The 18,347-nt window shown below is 53.7% G+C and overlaps 6 protein-coding genes across 6 annotated transcripts; 3 read left to right on the top strand and 3 right to left on the bottom strand.

Moving 5' to 3' along the window:
* Positions 1-1,292: 1,292 nt before the first annotated feature.
* Positions 1,293-4,595, top strand: POSPLADRAFT_1047637 (hypothetical protein; the record flags this gene model as incomplete). Its single annotated transcript, XM_024479332.1, has 14 exons — positions 1,293-1,395; positions 1,513-1,566; positions 1,617-1,687; positions 1,741-1,969; positions 2,024-2,160; positions 2,212-2,566; positions 2,616-2,710; positions 2,766-3,062; positions 3,118-3,214; positions 3,266-3,449; positions 3,508-3,848; positions 3,901-4,196; positions 4,247-4,312; positions 4,368-4,595. The coding sequence occupies 14 exons, from the start codon at positions 1,293-1,295 to the stop codon at positions 4,593-4,595; spliced, it is 2,553 nt and encodes an 850-aa protein (XP_024336963.1).
* A 339-nt stretch (positions 4,596-4,934) lies between these two features.
* POSPLADRAFT_1147688 (hypothetical protein) lies at positions 4,935-9,061 on the bottom strand (the record flags this gene model as incomplete). Its single annotated transcript, XM_024486092.1, has 12 exons — positions 4,935-5,051; positions 5,103-5,215; positions 5,270-5,423; positions 5,499-6,283; positions 6,341-6,785; positions 6,909-6,997; positions 7,049-7,193; positions 7,244-7,700; positions 7,781-7,819; positions 7,851-8,363; positions 8,643-8,824; positions 8,900-9,061. The coding sequence occupies 12 exons, from the start codon at positions 9,059-9,061 to the stop codon at positions 4,935-4,937; spliced, it is 3,201 nt and encodes a 1,066-aa protein (XP_024336962.1).
* A 682-nt stretch (positions 9,062-9,743) lies between these two features.
* POSPLADRAFT_1066571 (hypothetical protein) lies at positions 9,744-13,760 on the top strand (the record flags this gene model as incomplete). Its single annotated transcript, XM_024482088.1, has 14 exons — positions 9,744-9,858; positions 9,931-10,373; positions 10,442-10,647; positions 10,725-10,894; positions 10,972-11,444; positions 11,497-11,566; positions 11,637-11,662; positions 11,727-12,146; positions 12,209-12,294; positions 12,349-12,630; positions 12,718-12,913; positions 12,993-13,003; positions 13,053-13,272; positions 13,329-13,760. 14 exons carry the CDS (start codon positions 9,744-9,746, stop codon positions 13,416-13,418), a joined length of 2,808 nt encoding a protein of 935 aa, XP_024336961.1. The 3' UTR covers positions 13,419-13,760.
* A 26-nt stretch (positions 13,761-13,786) lies between these two features.
* POSPLADRAFT_1147806 (hypothetical protein) lies at positions 13,787-14,715 on the bottom strand (the record flags this gene model as incomplete). The annotated part of the gene is made up of 4 exons (XM_024486101.1): positions 13,787-13,997; positions 14,103-14,213; positions 14,267-14,423; positions 14,478-14,715. The coding sequence occupies 4 exons, from the start codon at positions 14,713-14,715 to the stop codon at positions 13,787-13,789; spliced, it is 717 nt and encodes a 238-aa protein (XP_024336960.1).
* Positions 14,716-15,082: 367 nt separating this feature from the next.
* Positions 15,083-15,889, top strand: POSPLADRAFT_1058341 (hypothetical protein; the record flags this gene model as incomplete). The annotated part of the gene is made up of 4 exons (XM_024481022.1): positions 15,083-15,088; positions 15,148-15,560; positions 15,613-15,733; positions 15,785-15,889. The coding sequence occupies 4 exons, from the start codon at positions 15,083-15,085 to the stop codon at positions 15,887-15,889; spliced, it is 645 nt and encodes a 214-aa protein (XP_024336959.1).
* A 148-nt stretch (positions 15,890-16,037) lies between these two features.
* On the bottom strand, positions 16,038-18,187 carry POSPLADRAFT_1171148 (hypothetical protein; the record flags this gene model as incomplete). The annotated part of the gene is made up of 7 exons (XM_024488119.1): positions 16,038-16,243; positions 16,337-16,550; positions 16,614-16,772; positions 16,834-17,189; positions 17,236-17,550; positions 17,685-17,854; positions 18,058-18,187. 6 exons carry the CDS (start codon positions 18,185-18,187, stop codon positions 16,421-16,423), a joined length of 1,260 nt encoding a protein of 419 aa, XP_024336958.1. The 3' UTR covers positions 16,038-16,243; positions 16,337-16,420.
* Positions 18,188-18,347: the final 160 nt, after the last annotated feature.

The raw sequence follows: 18,347 nt of genomic DNA, 5'->3' as shown, positions 1-18,347 counted from the left end.
CCTGCTACGATGATGTCTATTCTTTGGAGGGGTGAATTTTGATGGAAGCTTAGTGACGCCTGGCGCCAACAGATGCGCCCGCTAGTGTTGACACGAGAGGTCTGTCAGAATGTAAACACTGGTTCTCTCCGCGACGTCGGGTATACACTAGGCCCAGGTCCATTCGTGCTCACGTCATTGTGTGGGTACACTGCCCATGACCGATCCCCATGAACGGTGGGGTGATCTCGAGGACAGCTGCTTCGGCAGGGTCTTGCAACATGCTCAACAACTCTAGATCCAATACTAGCGTCTAGTTTCAATTCCGAAGACTATTTCCGACCGCACTCACCTCAACATTATCGTCTTCCGCTCTTGATACGACAATTCCTCATAATCCTCACAATGTCTCTCACTCTGCAGCCACAGCCAGCTTTATCCATCCTCACCGCTTGAACGGAAGAGCACTTCACGGCTATTTATACTGCGAAAACCAAGGAGACCTTCGACGAAGCATTCGACGCATTCCTGGCTAAACACGCACATATCACTGTCAATGGCAAACATCTCAGCCACGCCCAATACAAGCAGCTCCTGAAGAAGGAGAAGTACGAAGAGGCTGGCGCGACCGTCACATCCAATGGCGCTGTGGAGGCTCCCACGAACAGCGCGAAGCCAGTTGATGTGAGACATCATAACGTCCGTCGAGAACGTCTAATGACCTTGGATGATAGGCCGGGTCCATGGGCGTGTTCTACAAGGCCGCCATCGCCAACCGCGCTATCTACACGACGAATGTGAGCACATCCATAAACCTTGTGTATGTTTTTGTCAGGGATAATTTTGTAACGAAACTTACTGCTATCCTCGACACATCCAAGACGAGCACGTTCAGCAGCCAGGAGGTCCAATTAGTGGGAGGATATTTGGATATTTGCAGGGTCTCCACCCTGAGCGGGGTATTGGTTGATCAGCTCGAAACTGGTCTGCAACCTGGAGTTGTGTCTGCTTAGTTTACTTACCTCGTCGCACGTCCCAGTCGTCAGACCGAGCGGCTGCGAAAGTGTACTATATGCTGTATGAACTCAAATACCTAAGGTTTGTGCCTTCAAGAGTCGCATGTTTGTATGTCTATGGCATCTGAGGATGACTGGGAAATACTCCTAGCATGATGACCATGAGGATGAATATGTACGAGGAAGTCGTGACGGTGGCATGAACTTAAGCACTTCATAAGCGCTCATTGCATGAACGCGATCGGAGTACGCGTTCAACGCGATCTCGATTCTCAACGCGTCCTGTCTCATGCACTCATGCCTTCCACACTTGAGTCCCTCGTCTGCTCTCTCGTCCCCAAGGCTAGGAATGACGTCGTCCTAAGGCAGGAGCTCACAGAGCACTGCCAGGAGATCCTCAGCAGGTACGGTGTATTTCTTTGCCCAGTCTTTACTTCCAAGCTCTTCCCCTCGCGAGCAGCCGAGACTCTGATCGCAATGCATTCCACTTGACGCTCACGCCTTGATAGCCATATAGGGCAAAATGTAGACCCAGACATAGGACACCTTGCAGACGTGATCAAGCGGCACCGTTCGTTATACCTTTGTCGTGAAAACGCACAGGAAGCTCATACTCAATAGTGCTACAGTCATCTCCGAATGGCGTGACGACATTGCGCTTCACAAATCTCCTCTCGCGCCTTCTTGACCAGGTGAGTGACCGGCACTGTTGGTTCTGTATAAATGTTTACTGAGGCCCGAGCAGCCGGTTCTATCAAGGAAACATGCGTCGCTGTCGTTTCTGCACTCGCTCGCTGTATCTCCAAAACCGCCATCTACGCCCTCCGCTTTCTTGCCTTCTCTTGCTCCGCCACCGCCACCCCGACACTCGGCGTACTCTAATCCGAGCACTCCGGCGGACCCTTCACCCCCGGCGAAAGCCCAGAAGGGCAAGTCAAAAGCCGAAATCCTTCGTGAATATCGTCGAAAGACTGGTCAGTTATTTTGTGCGCAGCACTGGTAGGATTACTTATCTTGTAATTGGACAGGTCACCCCCATCTGTCTGAACACCTGATTTTAAGGGATACCTTGTACCTATTGCAAGGCATTTCCGGGAAATATGTACACTTCTCTCCAAGCACCGATCCGAATGGAAACAACGAGCTCATCTTCACAGACGACCCGGTAAGTAACATCAATCTGTCAAGCCACGAGGACCTCACTCGTCTTTGCCAGAGATACCTTATTCCAAACCCAACTAAGGCTTTGATTCACCGGCTCGCCGAGGTGGGCCACCTATACATGCGTGTTGATGCTTTTGTGCAAGAACGCGAAGGCAAAGGTGGGGTAGGGATGATCGAGCAGAGCCTGTGCCATCATCTGCAGACGCAGTTGACAGAATACTATCGTCTCATTGCTGTCCTCGAGTCGCAAATGTCCACCACCAACACCGGAACAGATGCCACAGACCCTGATGACGTGAATGTCCGGGAAGAGGAGACAGGTCTCACCCTAAAGCGACTAGACGTTTGGATAGAGGATTGGCGCCTGCGAATGCGTATGATGAGTGTTTGCGTGGAAGGCGCTCGCGGTATGTGCATATAACTGCTAGACAGACATTATCTAATAGGTGTAGCAAGGTGCGCACGGCGGAGCGCTGGTCAATCTCATTCATGGATATGCAGATAACGGTGATCCTTTCGTGCGGAAATTCACCGATCAACTACTGGAGGAGGTATGTTGTGTCTTCGCTCGTGTAAATCTGGATCCAAGGGTTTCACATTTCATAGGTATCAAAACCATTCTTCTCAACATTACACAAATGGCTCTTTTCCGGCGAACTCAACGACCCATTCTCCGAATTCTTCGTCGCTGTGGACCCAGAGCTTGCTCATCTACAATATGTGCAACCAGGAGGTCATGACGGGTCGGGAGCGCTGGCCAATGATAGCGGCTTTGGTGGATTTGGAGGTGATGCAGAGGATTTGTCAGCTGAGCGTGAAGGCGGCCTGAAACTCTGGGAGTCAAAACATCAGTTCCGCAAAGAGATGCTACCTGCCTTTGTCGGCGAGGTTTTCGGCAGAAAGGTCTTTGCAATCATCTTTCCAATGATGTACACTCCCATCTTATCCTACCTCCCAGATTTTCTCCACGGGGAAGAGCTTGAACTTCATCAGGTATACATGCCAAGATAGTGACTGGGTTGCGACAAGGGAGAAGCTCAGCAACACTGGAGGAAGTGAGTCCGAATGCTATCATGAGCGCTCTAGGCAAATCTGAGGATGCGAAGCTCTCAAGTACAGTGACATTGCTGGTTTGGAGCGATCAATCGACACCGCATACCAGATTGCAAGTCAGCGCTTGTTCGAGGTGTTCTTCGAGAAATACAAGCTCCTAGACCATCTGCAAGCGCTAAAGCATTATCTTCTGCTGGGATACGGCGACTTCACTGACCAATTGATGGAGACACTCTCGTATGGACCTTATACCTTAACTGGATGGCTTCGTGTCTGACTCTTATCGCAATACCAGGCCAAGTCTAACAAGACCAGCAAATACCCTGTACCGACACAACCTCACCGCCACACTGGAGTCTGCGATCCGTTCCTCGAATGCGCAGAACGACCCGCCAGATGTCTTGCGCCGGCTGGACGCTCGTATGATGGAGTACTCGCATGGCGAGATTGGCTGGGATGTATTCACGCTGGAGTATAAGGTCGACTCGCCAATAGACACCGTTCTCGACCCCGAAGCCATGATCAAGTACCTCAAGCTATTCAACCATCTATGGAAGATCAAGCGGATCGAGAACACCTTGAGCAATGGTTGGATGAGAATTGCTGGAGGTGCGCGAACGTTCTTGAGGGTCCCAGGTAGGGTCGTTTGTTGTGCACAGCGTGCCGATTCTGAAGGGTCAGTGAACAGATCTCGATCATGAATGGCATCAAATTCGCATCGTGATGGCCGAAATGATTCATTTCATACGGCAAATAGAAGCTTACTGCCAGCTGGAAGTAATAGAGTGCTCGTGGAAGGCCCTCTTTGAGTTCGTGCAGAAGAAGGAAGGCGATCTGGACGCTCTCATCGAAAGTCACCGCGTCTATCTTGACCGTATGGTCAAGAAGATCCTCCTGCTGAGCCCCAAAGCCGGTCGGGAAGAGAATCTTTTGAACCAGGTCCGGGATGTCTTCACTATCATTCTGCAATTCCGCGAAGCTACAGTGAGTCATTCGAGAATACCAGGGAAGTTGTTTACCGACATTGCCAATAGGATGACTTCTATAACTACTGCCTTTCTGAGGCTGCTCGACGAGACTCTGAAAAGGATGCAGAACGTGTACGGAACTCCGCGTCTTTTCTTCGACATGAGCTAATGTTGGGACGCCTACTAGGGTCTCTACACGTACGCTGAAAGGGCGACCGATAGAAGATACAACCCAGAGGCTGTCCATGATATTCTGGGTCGCGTACGAGAATATGGATCGTCATTCTCTGACCGTACACAAACCATCGTTCAAGCACTACAGGTTCATGCCGACCTGGACTGCCGCTTTCTGGCTGTCCGCCTGTCGTTTTCAGACTTCTATAGAACGCGCAAGGAACAGCAACAGCGGTCATGATGTTGAAATAGTCATATTAACATATTCGTCAAGGTATCGTATAAACATCTGAAATGAGTATGAACATGATGGCTAATATACAATGCGATGCTCAGGCTATCGTACAGATGGTGTACTAAATTATATCCAAGTCCCAAGGCTGTAGACTATTCTTACAGGTGTAATCATTACAGGCATAATTCCATGGCTCTATTGATAGGAGGTGATCGCAAAGAATCTCATTGTCGATACTTCGACGGCTCTTTGTAAAGTTTGAGCAAGAGGGAGCTGCAAACGACAGAAACGGATCTAGAGTAGTCGCGGTCAATGTGTGTTTACATCGTTGTCTTTGCGAGATACTTACGATAGAGCCATAAGAAGCGAAGCCCATACCGGAGGAAGTCGCGCATTGCCAGCAGGGTAAATCACGCCTGCTGCTATGGGTACGGCGATAGCATTGTAGATTGTCGCCCATAGCTGCAAGAAAGTTCAATGGAAAGGTTATAGTGTAGTGCTGACGTTACTCACGAAATTGAATTTAACACGGTTGAAGACTTTACGCGACAAATCCGTCAACGTCAAGAGGGTGTAAAGATTTGAGGAAACAAGAATGAACGCTGCACTGGAGATGGCCACATCGCCTGCAATAATAGATCAGTCTAGATTTCTCACGACGCGCGAAAGATGCGACTTACTTCCAGAGCCGATGGCAATCCCGACATCAGCGGCAGTCAGGGCGGGCGCGTCGTTAATACCATCCCCTACCATCGCCACCACACAGCGATTGTTGACTTTCTCCTTGGTAAATAAGCTTCGCAGGCTGCGTTGGGGTCTTTTCATGCCAACTTGCTGCAGCCACTGAATCTTCTCAGCCTAAAGAGGAGGGTTAGTAGCCGATATGGAGTCGCACGGAACATTGCGTACCTTCTCGTGAGGAAGCACGCCTGCAATGACGTTCGTCTCGGGAATCCCAACAGTGCGAGCAACAGCCTTGGCCGTAATCACATTATCTCCCGAGATCATCCATGTACCGATGCCTTGCCCGTGAAGCTGCGCGATGACATCTTGTGCTTCGGGTCTGAGCGGATCCGCGACCGCGAACATCGCGGCGACCGTGAACGAAAAAACTGATCCAGCCACCGACTCGTCACGGATAGCAAGGATGATCACACTCTTTCCTTCGGTCTTCCAAGCGTCTAGCTTATTCGCAAGCTGTCCGTCAACCTGACAGTCGTTCGCCGCCATCCATGCCTCGTTGCCGATGATGGCGGAGCAATGCAAGGAGTCGAACTGGGCAGACAGGCCTCGACCAGGAGTCTCCGAGAACTCAGAGCCAATTTGAGCAGCAGCGGAATTCTCGGCACAGTATTGTCGGATTGCGGTCGCGAGGGGATGCGAACTGGCGGATTCGATCTCAGCGGCTATGCCAAGTACCACTTCGCGCGTCCGCCGCGAGTCGGATTCGGAAGACACGACCTCGATATCCGTAACGCGTGGCTCGCCGCCCTGGGTGAGAGTGCCGGTCTTGTCGAATACGATGATGTCGAGCTGGGCCGCTTCCTGGAAGGCCTCTCCACCACCGCGCGCTAGAATCCCGTATTTGGCAGCGAGGCCGGATCCCACGAGAAGCGCGGTAGGCGCGGCAAGCCCGATCCCACAGGGACAAGCGACAACGAACACCGCAATGGCAAATTCCAGCGACCAGACAACTGACAGATGTCCAAAGTTAGTATGCACCCAAAATAAGCTAGTGTGAGACGACGCACCCCAACCACCAACGTCGATGTCGAGATAGCTTTCAGGCAGCACACCGCCGAGCCCCAGACCAAGCCAAATCACCCAGGTCACGACCGCAAGCAGCGTCACCACAGGCACGAAATAGCCTGTGAGCAGATCGGCGACCCGCTCGATTGGTGCGCGGCGCGTCTGGCCTTCGCGGACTACTTTAACAACGTGGTCGAGCATCGTCTCGCCGCCGATCGCGTCGACCCGCACGTCGACCACGCCAGCCTTGTTTATCGTGCCGAGGAAGATCTTGTCGCCGACGTTCTTCTTCACGAGCCTCGACTCACCAGTGAGTGAGCTCTCGTCGAAGGCGCCATCGTTGCCCGCAACGATGGTACCGTCGGCCGGAGGAGTGGAGCCGTTCTGCACACGGACGATGTCTCCCACCTCGAGGAGCTCGGCGTCTACTCTTTGGACCGTCATTTCCTGCTTCGTCGCAAGGTCGCTGCCTTCTCGTTCAGGCTTTCCTTTCTCAAGATCCTCATCTTGAGATGCGGAGTTTGACAATGATCCCTCGCTGCTATCGGTGATGGATTCCGTGGCAGGGACCACGAGGAGAGCCGAAGTCGGACGCAACTTCCCAAGAGCCGTGATGGCATCCGCTGTACGCCCTTTGCTGTACGCCTCCAGGAACCGACCTATCATATAGCTTTAATACGTGCAAAGATGTATGTATCCAATGTGCTCACCAATCAACAGGAACATAGTGAGAAAGACAACGGAGTCGAAGTATGTGGTCATATCGCCGCGGCCGCTGGGCGATGGCGCTTGTAATGCTGATAATGCAAGCAGGGCTATTGATGCAAAGTAGGCCACAGACACTCCGGTGGACACCTGAACTTTTTGTGAGCTCGAGATGTGCATATGAGCTTAGATATACGTACTAGCAGATTCATGCTCCCAAAGCGGACGAATCGCCTCCACACAGGCGTCCTGCTACCTGGCCTCCAGAGCGCCCAGACCTCCTTCAAGCTTCTGCGATGGAACGTCCCCGCGCTGTAGAACATAACCGGCGTCGCGAGGAAGAATAGCGCCCACACTGCGCGTGCGGCGTTGCCCCACATTGGTTCCTCGAACCAGATCCGCCGCGGGTTCGACGATGGGAGGAGGTCCATGTAGACAATGCCGATGATGAACGTTGGGATCGCGACGATGACAGAAAATATCAGGCGCTCGAGGAGGTGCCACTGCTCGCGCTGCTGCATGTTACGGGCGCGGTCCTCGAGGGAAGGTGGGTGGTGGATCGTGACCGTGAAGGGCGAGGCGGGTGTGGCAGAAGAGGAGATCGCATGGATGATGTGGCGCAACGTAAAGGTAGGCGGGGATGGCAGGTAAGAAATGCTGATGATAGTGTCCGTATGTGATGTGGTAGGTTTCTCAATGGTGAGGCGGTCCCCGAACGAAGAGATAGCAGACATGACCTTCTCGGGACAGTGTCTAGTTCCCACTCATCAGTGGTACTTTTTTTTAAAAGGGATGAAAGGTACGCACGAGCAGAACATGCCTTCTATGCGAAGAGACACAGTACGTGGGCCTACTTCCTCCTCGTCCCCGTCGGGCTGATCGAGAGGTTCGACACTAATGACTTCGGCTTCATAGCCGGCATCCTCGATGGCCTCCACCACCTGCGGCGAGAGGTCCTTCCGCTCGATAACTGCAGTCGCGGAACCACCAAGGAGATTAACGACCACATCGGAGACGCCAGACAACGCGGACATGATATCAGTCACCGTGTTGGAGCACGATGCGCACGTCATCCCGCCGACGGACACTGTAAGCCGGTGAGCACCGTCGATCTCCGCGCGTGAGGCATGGCGAGTAGTAGGTGTAGGGCGTAGAGGTTGAACGGTGACGACCTCTGCCTCGTAACCGATATCCTCGATGGTTTCCACGAGGGTAGGTACGAGTTCAGCGCGTGCTACTTTCGCAGTTGCAGAATGTCCCAGGAGGTTGACAACGGCATCAGATACTCCAGGGAGCTCACTCAGCGCATGCGTGACCGCGCTGGAACATGATGCGCAGGTCATGCCCCCGACGGAGAGCGTGACATGCTGAGGAATATCCTCAGGCACGGCCGGGTCCTGCGTGGACGGTCGATCAGCAGGAGGGGTCGTAGCATGCTTCTCCTCTCGATCTGAGGTTGCGGAAGTGAGTTCAGGGTCCTCTTTAATTTCCGGTTCACCTGTCAGCGTGTCTTCGCCGAACTTCTCGCGCTGTGATACCCGTGAGGGCTCGCCATTGGCTGCGAGCTTTGACTGGTGGTCAGTCTGGCACGACGAGCACTGCTGGAAGTGCTTCTGCGATCTGCCAGTGAGCAGGGCCGGAATTCGGGTGAAGCTGTGGATGGACAGAGGGGTGCATTGTTCGACCCCAGTCGGAGTGGCGACGATATCGAACCCCGCTGCGTCTATCGTGGACTTTATGTCAAACGGCGTGAGCTCTGGGGAGTGTTTCACGGTCACTGTCTGCGTGACAATAGAGACCTCTATCGAAGAGGGCGCAGGAGACAATGATGATAGGGCATCCTGGATGGTGTGAACACAGCTGGGGACGCCAGAAGGTGAGAAGAGGTTTCCTTTGGACGGGAATAACGCACCTGCTGCAATGTAGGTTGGAAACGAAGACGGTGGTGATGAGCTCGGAGCCGTCGCGCTTGAGACTCGAGATTTGTTCCATCTTGAGGTGGGGAAGAGGCCTGCCATGACGGGGAGCCCGGCGAGCATAAATACTCATGGTCGCTTCTGTCTAGACTGTGGGTGTGGGGAAGAAAGGAAAAACACTGGACATAGAATAGTGTGTGTGACGCTGGGATGATATACGGTCGCCTGCAGACCTCCACTAAATCCCTCACGCGCGCCAACATTCTCCGCGAAAAGGACTCGCCTGGAATGGAAATTCCACGCCACTAGAGCGTCGCCTTCGTAATCGCGCGCAATAATCGCTCATGTAGATCTCATCAGAAATCATGTGATCTCCATCTCAGATGGAGCTGGGCAAGGCCCCAGGACACCCCGATTTCCAGATTGGGAAATTTGGGACCCAGCGTGGCGGACGGTGGCCGGCGCATTAATCCTGCCATCTTGCAGGCTGCAGGCTGCCGCGAGCTGGAGCCTTGCAGGCTCTTGCTTCCTTACGTTCTCTACTTCGTCTCGTTCATCTGTTCACGGGTCTTGAAGAGCCGTCTGACAGCCTCGTACGATGGACAGTTCCACCGTATCTCGCGATCGCAAGTCTCGCATGAATTTCTTTCATTCGCCAGAGAGATACTCTCGCTCGAATTCTGTTCTCACCAGATCCTCTACTCCTTCCCCGAATGGCTCTCATTCAGATATCTCTGCCGTCACAGACCAAAGCAGGCCGCCAATTATCCTTGGCATATGCGCCATGGACATTAAAGCCCGGTCTAAGGCAATGCGCGAGATCCTCACTAGACTGGTGGAGCGAACGCGCGGCGTCATCGAAGTCAAAGTCTTTGGTGACAAGGTCATTCTCGATGAAGGTACGTCTCGTGCTCTATGTTAGCATCAGCGAGGCCCTAATCGTGCCGAACTACCTCACGCCTGTTCACCAGACGTGGAGAACTGGCCCCGGTGTGATGTTCTCATATCCTTTTTCTCCACGGACTTCCCACTAGATAAAGCAATTTCCTATGTCAAACTTCGCAATTCGTTCTGCATAAACGACCTGCCACCGCAGGCTTTGCTATGGGACCGTCGCTTGGTTGGTCATGTCCTCGACCACCTCAAAGTGCCCACGCCAAGACGTCTTGAAGTGTCTCGCGACGGGGGACCCAAGGTTGACGACGAACTACGCGAGTTCATGAAGAAAAAGATTGGGATTGAGCTAGGCGGTTTCCAAGTTACACCGGAAGTCAGCATGAGTGAAGATGGAAACGCCATCATCATTGACGGTCATGTGATGGAGAAGCCCTTTGTCGAAAAGCCTGTGAGCGGCGAGGATCACAACGTGTACATCTATTTCCGAGGAGGCGGGGGTCGCCGGTTATTCAGGAAGGTCAGTAAACCACCGGTAAATGAGCAATCAGATCATGTGCTGAACGCTCATTCGCCGGGCATTGCTAGGTCGGGAACAAATCGAGTGAATTGGATCCCTCTTTGAACTGCCCACGCACGGATGGTTCATACATTTATGAGAAGTTCGTGGATGTCGACAATTCCGAAGACATCAAGGTGTACACAGTCGGTAAAGACTATACCCACGCAGAGACGCGCAAATCGCCCTTTGTAGATGGTGTCGTCAGGCGTAACACGGACGGCAAGGAAATTAGGCACGCCTTTTACCTACTCGTTAAGCCTCCGAGCGCCGTGACTTACGGCAATCCGCACTCGTTTCCCCCACATGCAGATTTATTACGCGTTTGAGCGACGAAGAGAGGGCCTGGGCAGCCCGAATAAGCGAGGGTTTTGGGCAGACAGTGTGCGGGTTCGACATGCTTCGTTGCGATAACGGAAGAACCAGCCAAGTGATTGATGTCAATGGCTGGAGCTTCGTCAAGGGCAACGAATCATACTACGGTGAGCAACACGGCAAACATTCCCTTAGCGGGCCGGGGTCCTGTTGACACAGTGTCACTGATGACTATCCTCGTCAGACAAGGCCGCCGAAATCCTCGCTGCAAGCTGTATCCATGCCTCTGCATCGGCCGAACGACCCCTGTCTGCCGCCGAGGCTACAATTGAGGAATCTCCCACCTGGTTGCTCAAGGCAAACGTCACTGTGTTCCGCCATGCGGATCGCACGCCCAAGCAAAAGCTGAAGTTCAGCTTCCCGATTGGCGAGTCATGGACGGAGCCCTTCGTGCAGTTGCTCAACGGCGAGAAGGAGGAGATCATCCTCCGCGAGCGCGTGCAACTTAGCCGCATACAGACCGCGGTTGAAGAGGCCAAGGGTCTCGGCGCCGGCGGAGACGACCTTGCAAAGCTCACTCAGCTGAGCAATGCGCTGATCAGCAAGATCGAGCTCCCGGGAACGAAAGCGCAGCTTAAGCCTGTCTATACGAAGAAGCAGGCAGGCCAAGCCAGGAAGCTCACTAAGCTGACGTTGGTTTTCAAATGGGGCGGAGAGGTGCGTCCCTGACCCGTGGCGCCCGTACGCAGTGCAGCTGAATAGCCCTCAGTTCACACATTCGGCGCGGTACCAGTCACGCGACCTTGGCGAGAACATGAAGAAGGATATTTCAATAATGAGTACGTGCCTATTCAGGTTGATCCACACTTGACTTGATTGACACTTTCAATCATGATTGTCCAAATGTAGACAAGGAGGTTCTGAAAAACGTCAAAGTGAGCTCATTCTGCGTCATATATTTCTAATCGTCCGTATTTCTACATTCGCATTCCATAACAGATATACACCTCGTCGGAGCGCCGCGTCATCGCCTCAGCAGAGATTTTTGCCGCCGCTCTATTTGAAACACAACGGGACACATATCCGATGTCAGCGCCAGGCGCTCCCCCAAACAGCGGAAGCTCGACACGTTCGTCGCAAGATGGAAGGGATGGTGTGAACACGCCAAATCACGCTTCGACCACTGGGAGTGGGTTCCGACCCTCAACGCCCAGGCGCGAGCACTCTTTACTGTCAAGGCAAAATGCGCCGAAGCTTATCGTACGCAAGGACCTACTGGACGATTCGAACGCGGCAAAGGACCTCATGGACGATGTCAAGAAGCGCTTAAAGATCCTTTTGCGTCCCGGTGAGCCTGAGAAGCGTCCGGAGCTGACGTGGCCGAAGAGCATGAAAAAGGAACCCGTTGAAGTGGTCAAGGTATGCGTGCCGCAATGGATTGATCGCCGTCGCGCTGAACACATCTGTCAACGCCACTGCAGGAAGTCATTGATCTGCTCCGGGACTTCCGGGACATTATGCGACGGAACTGGGAGACCGTCGACGTTGACAAAATACAGGAACGATGGTGAGTAAGCACAGGGCACAGTGATTTGTCACGCCTTCATTGCCCTTGGCGCAGGTGTTGCGGCGACGAACCATGGCTCTTCCGCGAGCGGTGGGAGAAGCTGTTCGAGGACTTTTGCGATGTCAAACAAGAAAAATTCGACCCCTCCCGGGTCTCGGAGCTTTACGACACTATTAAATACTGCGCACTGCACCATCGCCAGTTCTTATTCTCCATCTTCAGCGAGAACGGCCAGCCAGGTTCTCACGATCGTCAGCTGCACGAGCTGTACGGCCGCGCCAAGGCGCTCTTCGACCTCGTCGCGCCACAGGAGTACGGCATCGAGCCCGAGGAGAAGTACGTCCCCCAAGTCATTTTATTGGCCCCTGCGCTGCTTCCCTGCATCTCACTCTAACCTACGCTGACTCGGTCACGTTTTTTCAGAGAGGAGATTGGTGTGCTGACATCTCTGCCGCTTCTGCGTCACGTTGTGGACGACCTCGAGAACGCGCGGAACAATGAAGAGTGTTCTCTCACACTGTACTTCACGAAGGAGAGCCACATTCACACACTCGTGAACCTCGTCCTGCTCTCCGGCCTCCCCATCGCGAACCGGCGGATCCCGGAGCTGGACTACTGTGTACGTTCTTCATCGCCTGGGGTCCTCTTCTGCCTACTCATCGCGTCACCTGCTTTGCACGGCTCTTACATACGCGCAGTCACATATCACGTATGTGCAAACCTATTCACCTGCGTGCCCTGCGTGACTGACTCTCCAGGTTCGAGCTGTACGAACGCAATCACGGCAGGGGCAAGTCCGACAAGGAGTACTCCATCCGACTCTCTCTAAGCGAGGGTGCACACTCGTCCAACGTGCTCGACTCTGCCCTCGACGCACGGCACTCGCTTAATGTGCAGCCGCGCCGCAAGCTGACGCAGCACCTGCCCTACAGCCTCGTCATAGAGAAGTTCTCCAAGCACTTTGGGAGGGTCCCGGACGTGTGTACCTTCGCTCTCATGATCCAGTCTCCATCCTGACCAGCTGCACTACTCAGGACGACGAGACAGGCCCTGACGAGCCGTTCGAGACGATCGACGCGCTTAACGCGCCGGTCGCGAACCAGAGCCCGCAGGACGATCCTTAGCAACTACAGCTCCCCTTCCTGCGCTCGTGGCCCTCGCCTCGGTCCTCGGCGGCGACATGGCCGACGGTACGGACGCCCTCGCTACCGCCGACAGGTTGCTGGCCGGAGAACTGCATCACGCGGCTATGGTGCACCCGACCTGTCATGCAGACCTGATCTCGAACTCTTCCTTCACTCACCTCTCGGACACAGGATAGTCTTCGTGATACCATATGAACTATCAGTGCTGCGTTCTAGGTATAGCTTACAGATAAGGGTATCCTACTACTAGAATATTTCTACTGTACATACTTCTTATTCTACGCATAATGCATGGTGCCGTGGCGATGATTAGATCACGCACATCTGCACCGTTGTAGGGAATGAGGTCAGGGGATCGTGATTTCGCCCCAGTCTTGCAGGCCAAGCTTGGCGCGGAGGTTGTCGAGCTGCTCGGACTTGAGCTCGCGGAAGTGTATGCTATGCGAACCTTTGCCAGCCATGGACGGATGGTCTCGGTCGAATAGGGCTGACGCTGACTGTGAGAGCATGGACGACTGGGTGGCTAGCGCGGCGAAAGAAGACGTCGTGTCATGGTATCTGCATGAGCGTCGTATTAGACAAGGCAAACGATGGACTGTGACTCAAACTTACAGTCTGCTGATAAGTTAGAGGGCTATACGAGCGAGTGGTGGATATACTTACCTGTAGGCTTCTTTGTTCAGACAATCAGCTTCCTTGATGTCATCCAGGGCATGCTTTTTGAACGCCGCCTTGACCCAGTGCAGAACGTCGAAGATTTGATGTTCTTTTGGTCTGCACCCCCTTAGCTTTGAGAGCGCTTCTTCCTGCAGATAGATCCGACATACCTCCACAGACGGAAGCGCGGTGCAAGGTTGAATGTGCCATCTTGCTGTGATATCAGCGGATGAAACACGTCGGTCAGAAACTGGACAATAGGCGGGCGCTCAGGATAATTCGGCGGGAACGTTAGGCGGAACTTGAGAATCGAATCTGCATAGTACCCTACACCACAAGTCGCCTGAACACTCGTTGGGCGGACTGTGTAAGCATACTGACCTTGGTGTACGAAGAAGACTGCGTCCCAGACAAGCAGATCGCCGGTGGACGGCGTGACATACATGCCAAGCGGGCAGTGCCCGGAGTACCTGAGGGCGGCATACTCTAACGAGACGGCGGTGCGGGTGAGGGCGGGACTTGCTTGGTCAGGGATGACAGCATTGCTCGACGGGACACGGGAGGAGGGTCTCGGTCTGCTCTTCGCGGACGCAGAGAGATCGATGGTGGGTGAGGCCATGAGACTACCTATTCCGAGCATGGAGGGTCTGAAAGAGTGAGCCCGGAGATTATGCAGACCGTTCAGGCGCAGGACTGCAGTGAGTAGTGGTAGTAGTACTTACTTGTCGTTGCTTCACGGCTGTAGCAGCGCGCACGTGCTGCGGGGAAGATCGAGCAGACCCGGGTCCATGCTGACAAGCGCCCGTAGATGCTTTCCGATACGCCCCGATTCGTGCAAGATCGCCGGCCATGTCGCGCTCGCTATTTTCGTTTATAAGGTCGCTTCACTGCCCCAGAATCAGGACTTGTCTCACAGGTTCCCCACATACCACACCCCTGCCCACATTATCACTAGCGCATATTCATTTCAGGTTTCACCTACAATCATGAAGGTCGGTCATAATCCTTCTCATTACAGCCACAACGTGCTCACCTTTCCTGTCTTTTGCAGTTGGCCACCAAAGAAGAGCTCGAGGCCCACCAAGCCGCTACCGTCCGCGGGGCCCTCGAGGGCACCGTCGCCGGCCTTGCCATCTCCGTCCCGGCATCCTTCTGGTTGCATCGCAGCTGGCCCGCCTACCGTGCGCTTCCCGTCCACCTTAAGGTCATGGGCGCCATCTTCGTCGTCGCGCCCCTTTACGCCATCCAGGCCGAGCGCCGTGGCGTCGAGTTCGACAAGTCCACGTGGACCGGTGCTGGCAAGGCCGAGCTTGAGCGCGAGCACGAGCAGGAGGTCTCCCGCTGGAACCGCCTCGACAGCAAGGAGAAGATCACTGACTGGGCGAACCGCAACCAGTACAAGATCATCCTGGGCAGCTGGGCAGCTAGCATGGCTGTTGCTGGTGCTCTCGTGATGCGCAACAAGTATGCATGACTGGGTCTGGCATGAGTCTTCATTTGTAACATCCATGCATAGACATCAAACTGCATCACAGAAAATCGTCCAGGCCCGTATGTGGGCGCAGGGTCTCACCGTTGGTGTCTTGATCGCCGCGGGTGTCCTCACACACGCCAACCGAGCAGAGGCAGCCACACACGTACGTACTTCGCATCCATGGTTTAAACTCTGAGCTTACATGACATCACAGCGCCAGGTTGACCATACATGGCAGAACATGGTTGAGGAGTTCCAGCAAGAGGAGCGTATAGCGAAGGCGAAGCTCGCCGTACTCCCGGCTCCTCAGCACTCATGAACATCGCATCAAGGTCACTCCTTCCCCTTACGACCCTCATGCCCACATTATCGTCTACACTACCACACAGTTACCTAATGGACGCCTTGCAACCTGTAGACTCATCCTTGGCCAGCTAGATTTAGATCGTTTGCCTAGATCGCGCCTTACACTTTTGCATAGCATGCTATTTATCTATTATTCATCCTGTAACACTCCTACATGCGCAACGCAGCAACCAGACAATCTATATCATCCATGTATACTCCCATCTCTGAAATACTTGTATTTGGTTCCTTCTACTGTCTGTCAACATCGCACAGCGAATGATTGAGGTGTTGCACAATCTGAGACTGCATATGTCTGCATAGATGCATTAAGCTCTGAATCAGATCTGGGGCAGAAGCGGATATTCAGAGTTTGCGGCGGAGGTTTGAAGAAACAAGTATCTTAGGAGACTAAGCTCGTCAGGGAAACAATTGACCATGCATCTGTAAGGTATTAGGGCCAGCCTTATGGTGTTTGTTTGGTATGGAGAGACGGTATCCCAGATCAAAGGTTCTGCGCATTGCCCTCTCTGCGATCTTTCTCGAGCTGTTTGCGGAGCGACTTGATCTGTGCACGGGTCACGCTAGCAAAAAGCAACTTCTTGTTGCTCGCAAGCAGGACGAGTGACGCGACACTGGAGGGCCCGTGGCATGGCAAATCAGCACGCATACAGACGTTTTGACAATCAAATACGTACAACACCTCCTTCAGGTAGGCGAAGCTGAAGCCGTCCGTCGTCGCCGCAATCTCGGCGACGAGGCTGTCTGGGAACAGGACACCCTTGTTGTCGTGCAGTTTGTCCTGCCAGTACTTCGCGTACATCCCGCGCTCCTCCTCGTCCGGGTTCTCAAACGGGCTGTATGCAATCGGTCAGCGTCCTCTCTGCAGGCGCCCCCAATAACGCAATTATGACGCACTATTTGCGATCGAACCTGCTCGGGCGGTTGCTCAGCGCGGGGTCGAGCCGCTCAAAGTGGTTCGTCGAGGCGAGCACGAGCAGCCCGTCATTCCCCGCGAGGCCGTCGAGCTGGTTCAGGAAGAACGCGCGGTTGCCCTCGTTGATCAGCGAGTCGAGGTCCTCGAGCACGACCACGCACGGCGCCATCTCGCGCGCCTTCCGGAAGACCTGGGCGATGCTGTACTCCTCGCCCGCAGCGCTCTTGAACGACTTGACGTAGAGCGGCGCATGGCCTGCGGCGTAGCAGTCCTTCATGATCGCCTTGACGCTGATCGTCTTCCCGTTGCCTGGGGGTCCTAGCATGATGATCCCGCGCTAGATACCCGAACGTCGTGAGCCCCGGGGACATTGACGGTCTGACTTCAAGGTAAATCAAACATGCCTTCCACGGAATGGCGAGCGATTTGTACAGCTTCTGCGAGTCGAAGAATCCGGTGACGTCTTGCTGCAGCTCGTCCTTGAATTCCTGCTTCAAGATGATGTCATCCCAGCTGGCCTTCTGCATGTCCGTCCACAGCTCGCTGTCCTTCTTCCAGTAACCACGCTCAAAGACGAGTATTTCTTCGTGCAGTTGTCTAGTCCAGCCCGCTGCGGCGAGCAGGAGCTCGCGAGACCGCGCTTCAGGGCCCTTGTGTAAAATGTAGTGTTGGACCACATCGAATGAACTGTGAGGATACTGAGAAACGCGTCAGCTGATTTTCGTAATGCTGTAAATATATTGCATGCCTTCAGAATATAGACGATGAAGTCATGGCCCTATCAAAATTGTTAAGCAGTGATATGTGTACACAGCAACAATAGAGTACATACGCTCCATTTGACGTTATACGTTCCGAATTTGACGTCCTCGGAGAATGTTCCTGGGATGGAACTCGACATCCGCGGGAAGGGGATAAAGCTCAAGGACGAGATGGATTCATGCGGGGATCCGAGCGTTTTTTCTAGATGAGGGAAATCGAGTAACTGGAAGCCCGTGCGGTCTGTAAATAGCAGAAGGGAGTGGTGGGGATATAGTCGGCGAAGGGCGTCAGCTCTGAGTGTTTATATATTTAGTTGAATGAGGCAAAAGTCCCTCAGACTATGGCAACCCACGCGTAAGTACTGGGTTCGCTGAAGGGCGATGATGCTGCCAAGGCAAAATGCGTTTGAACGAATTTGCAGAACATGCAATGCGCTCGCATACCTTGCTCGATCCAGTGGCCGTAGAACCGATCACCAGCGTCCGCCTTTGTGGTCGCACATGTACGGGTCAGCTGATCTGGAGCTCCGGAACTGCTGTAATTGCGCGTGTTAGATGCAGTGAGCTGAACCATGGGGACACTGCGAACTGCCAGATTGCCTCCATCGCTTTATACCATCTATAACGATTGCCGCTGGCGTGTTCCGATAGGCACATGACAGGCGAGTGGTGTTCCCCTGCTTCTTGCGCAGTGTGGAGAAGCATCTTCTTCCTGTTTGGGATATGTTTTCACG

This window comes from Postia placenta, assembly GCF_002117355.1.
Source record: "Postia placenta MAD-698-R-SB12 unplaced genomic scaffold POSPLAscaffold_10, whole genome shotgun sequence".
In the NCBI taxonomy this organism is placed as follows: domain Eukaryota; kingdom Fungi; phylum Basidiomycota; class Agaricomycetes; order Polyporales; family Adustoporiaceae; genus Rhodonia; species Rhodonia placenta.
The sequence above is the reverse complement of the archived record's forward strand: the minus strand, read 5'-3'. Positions and strand labels throughout refer to the sequence as shown.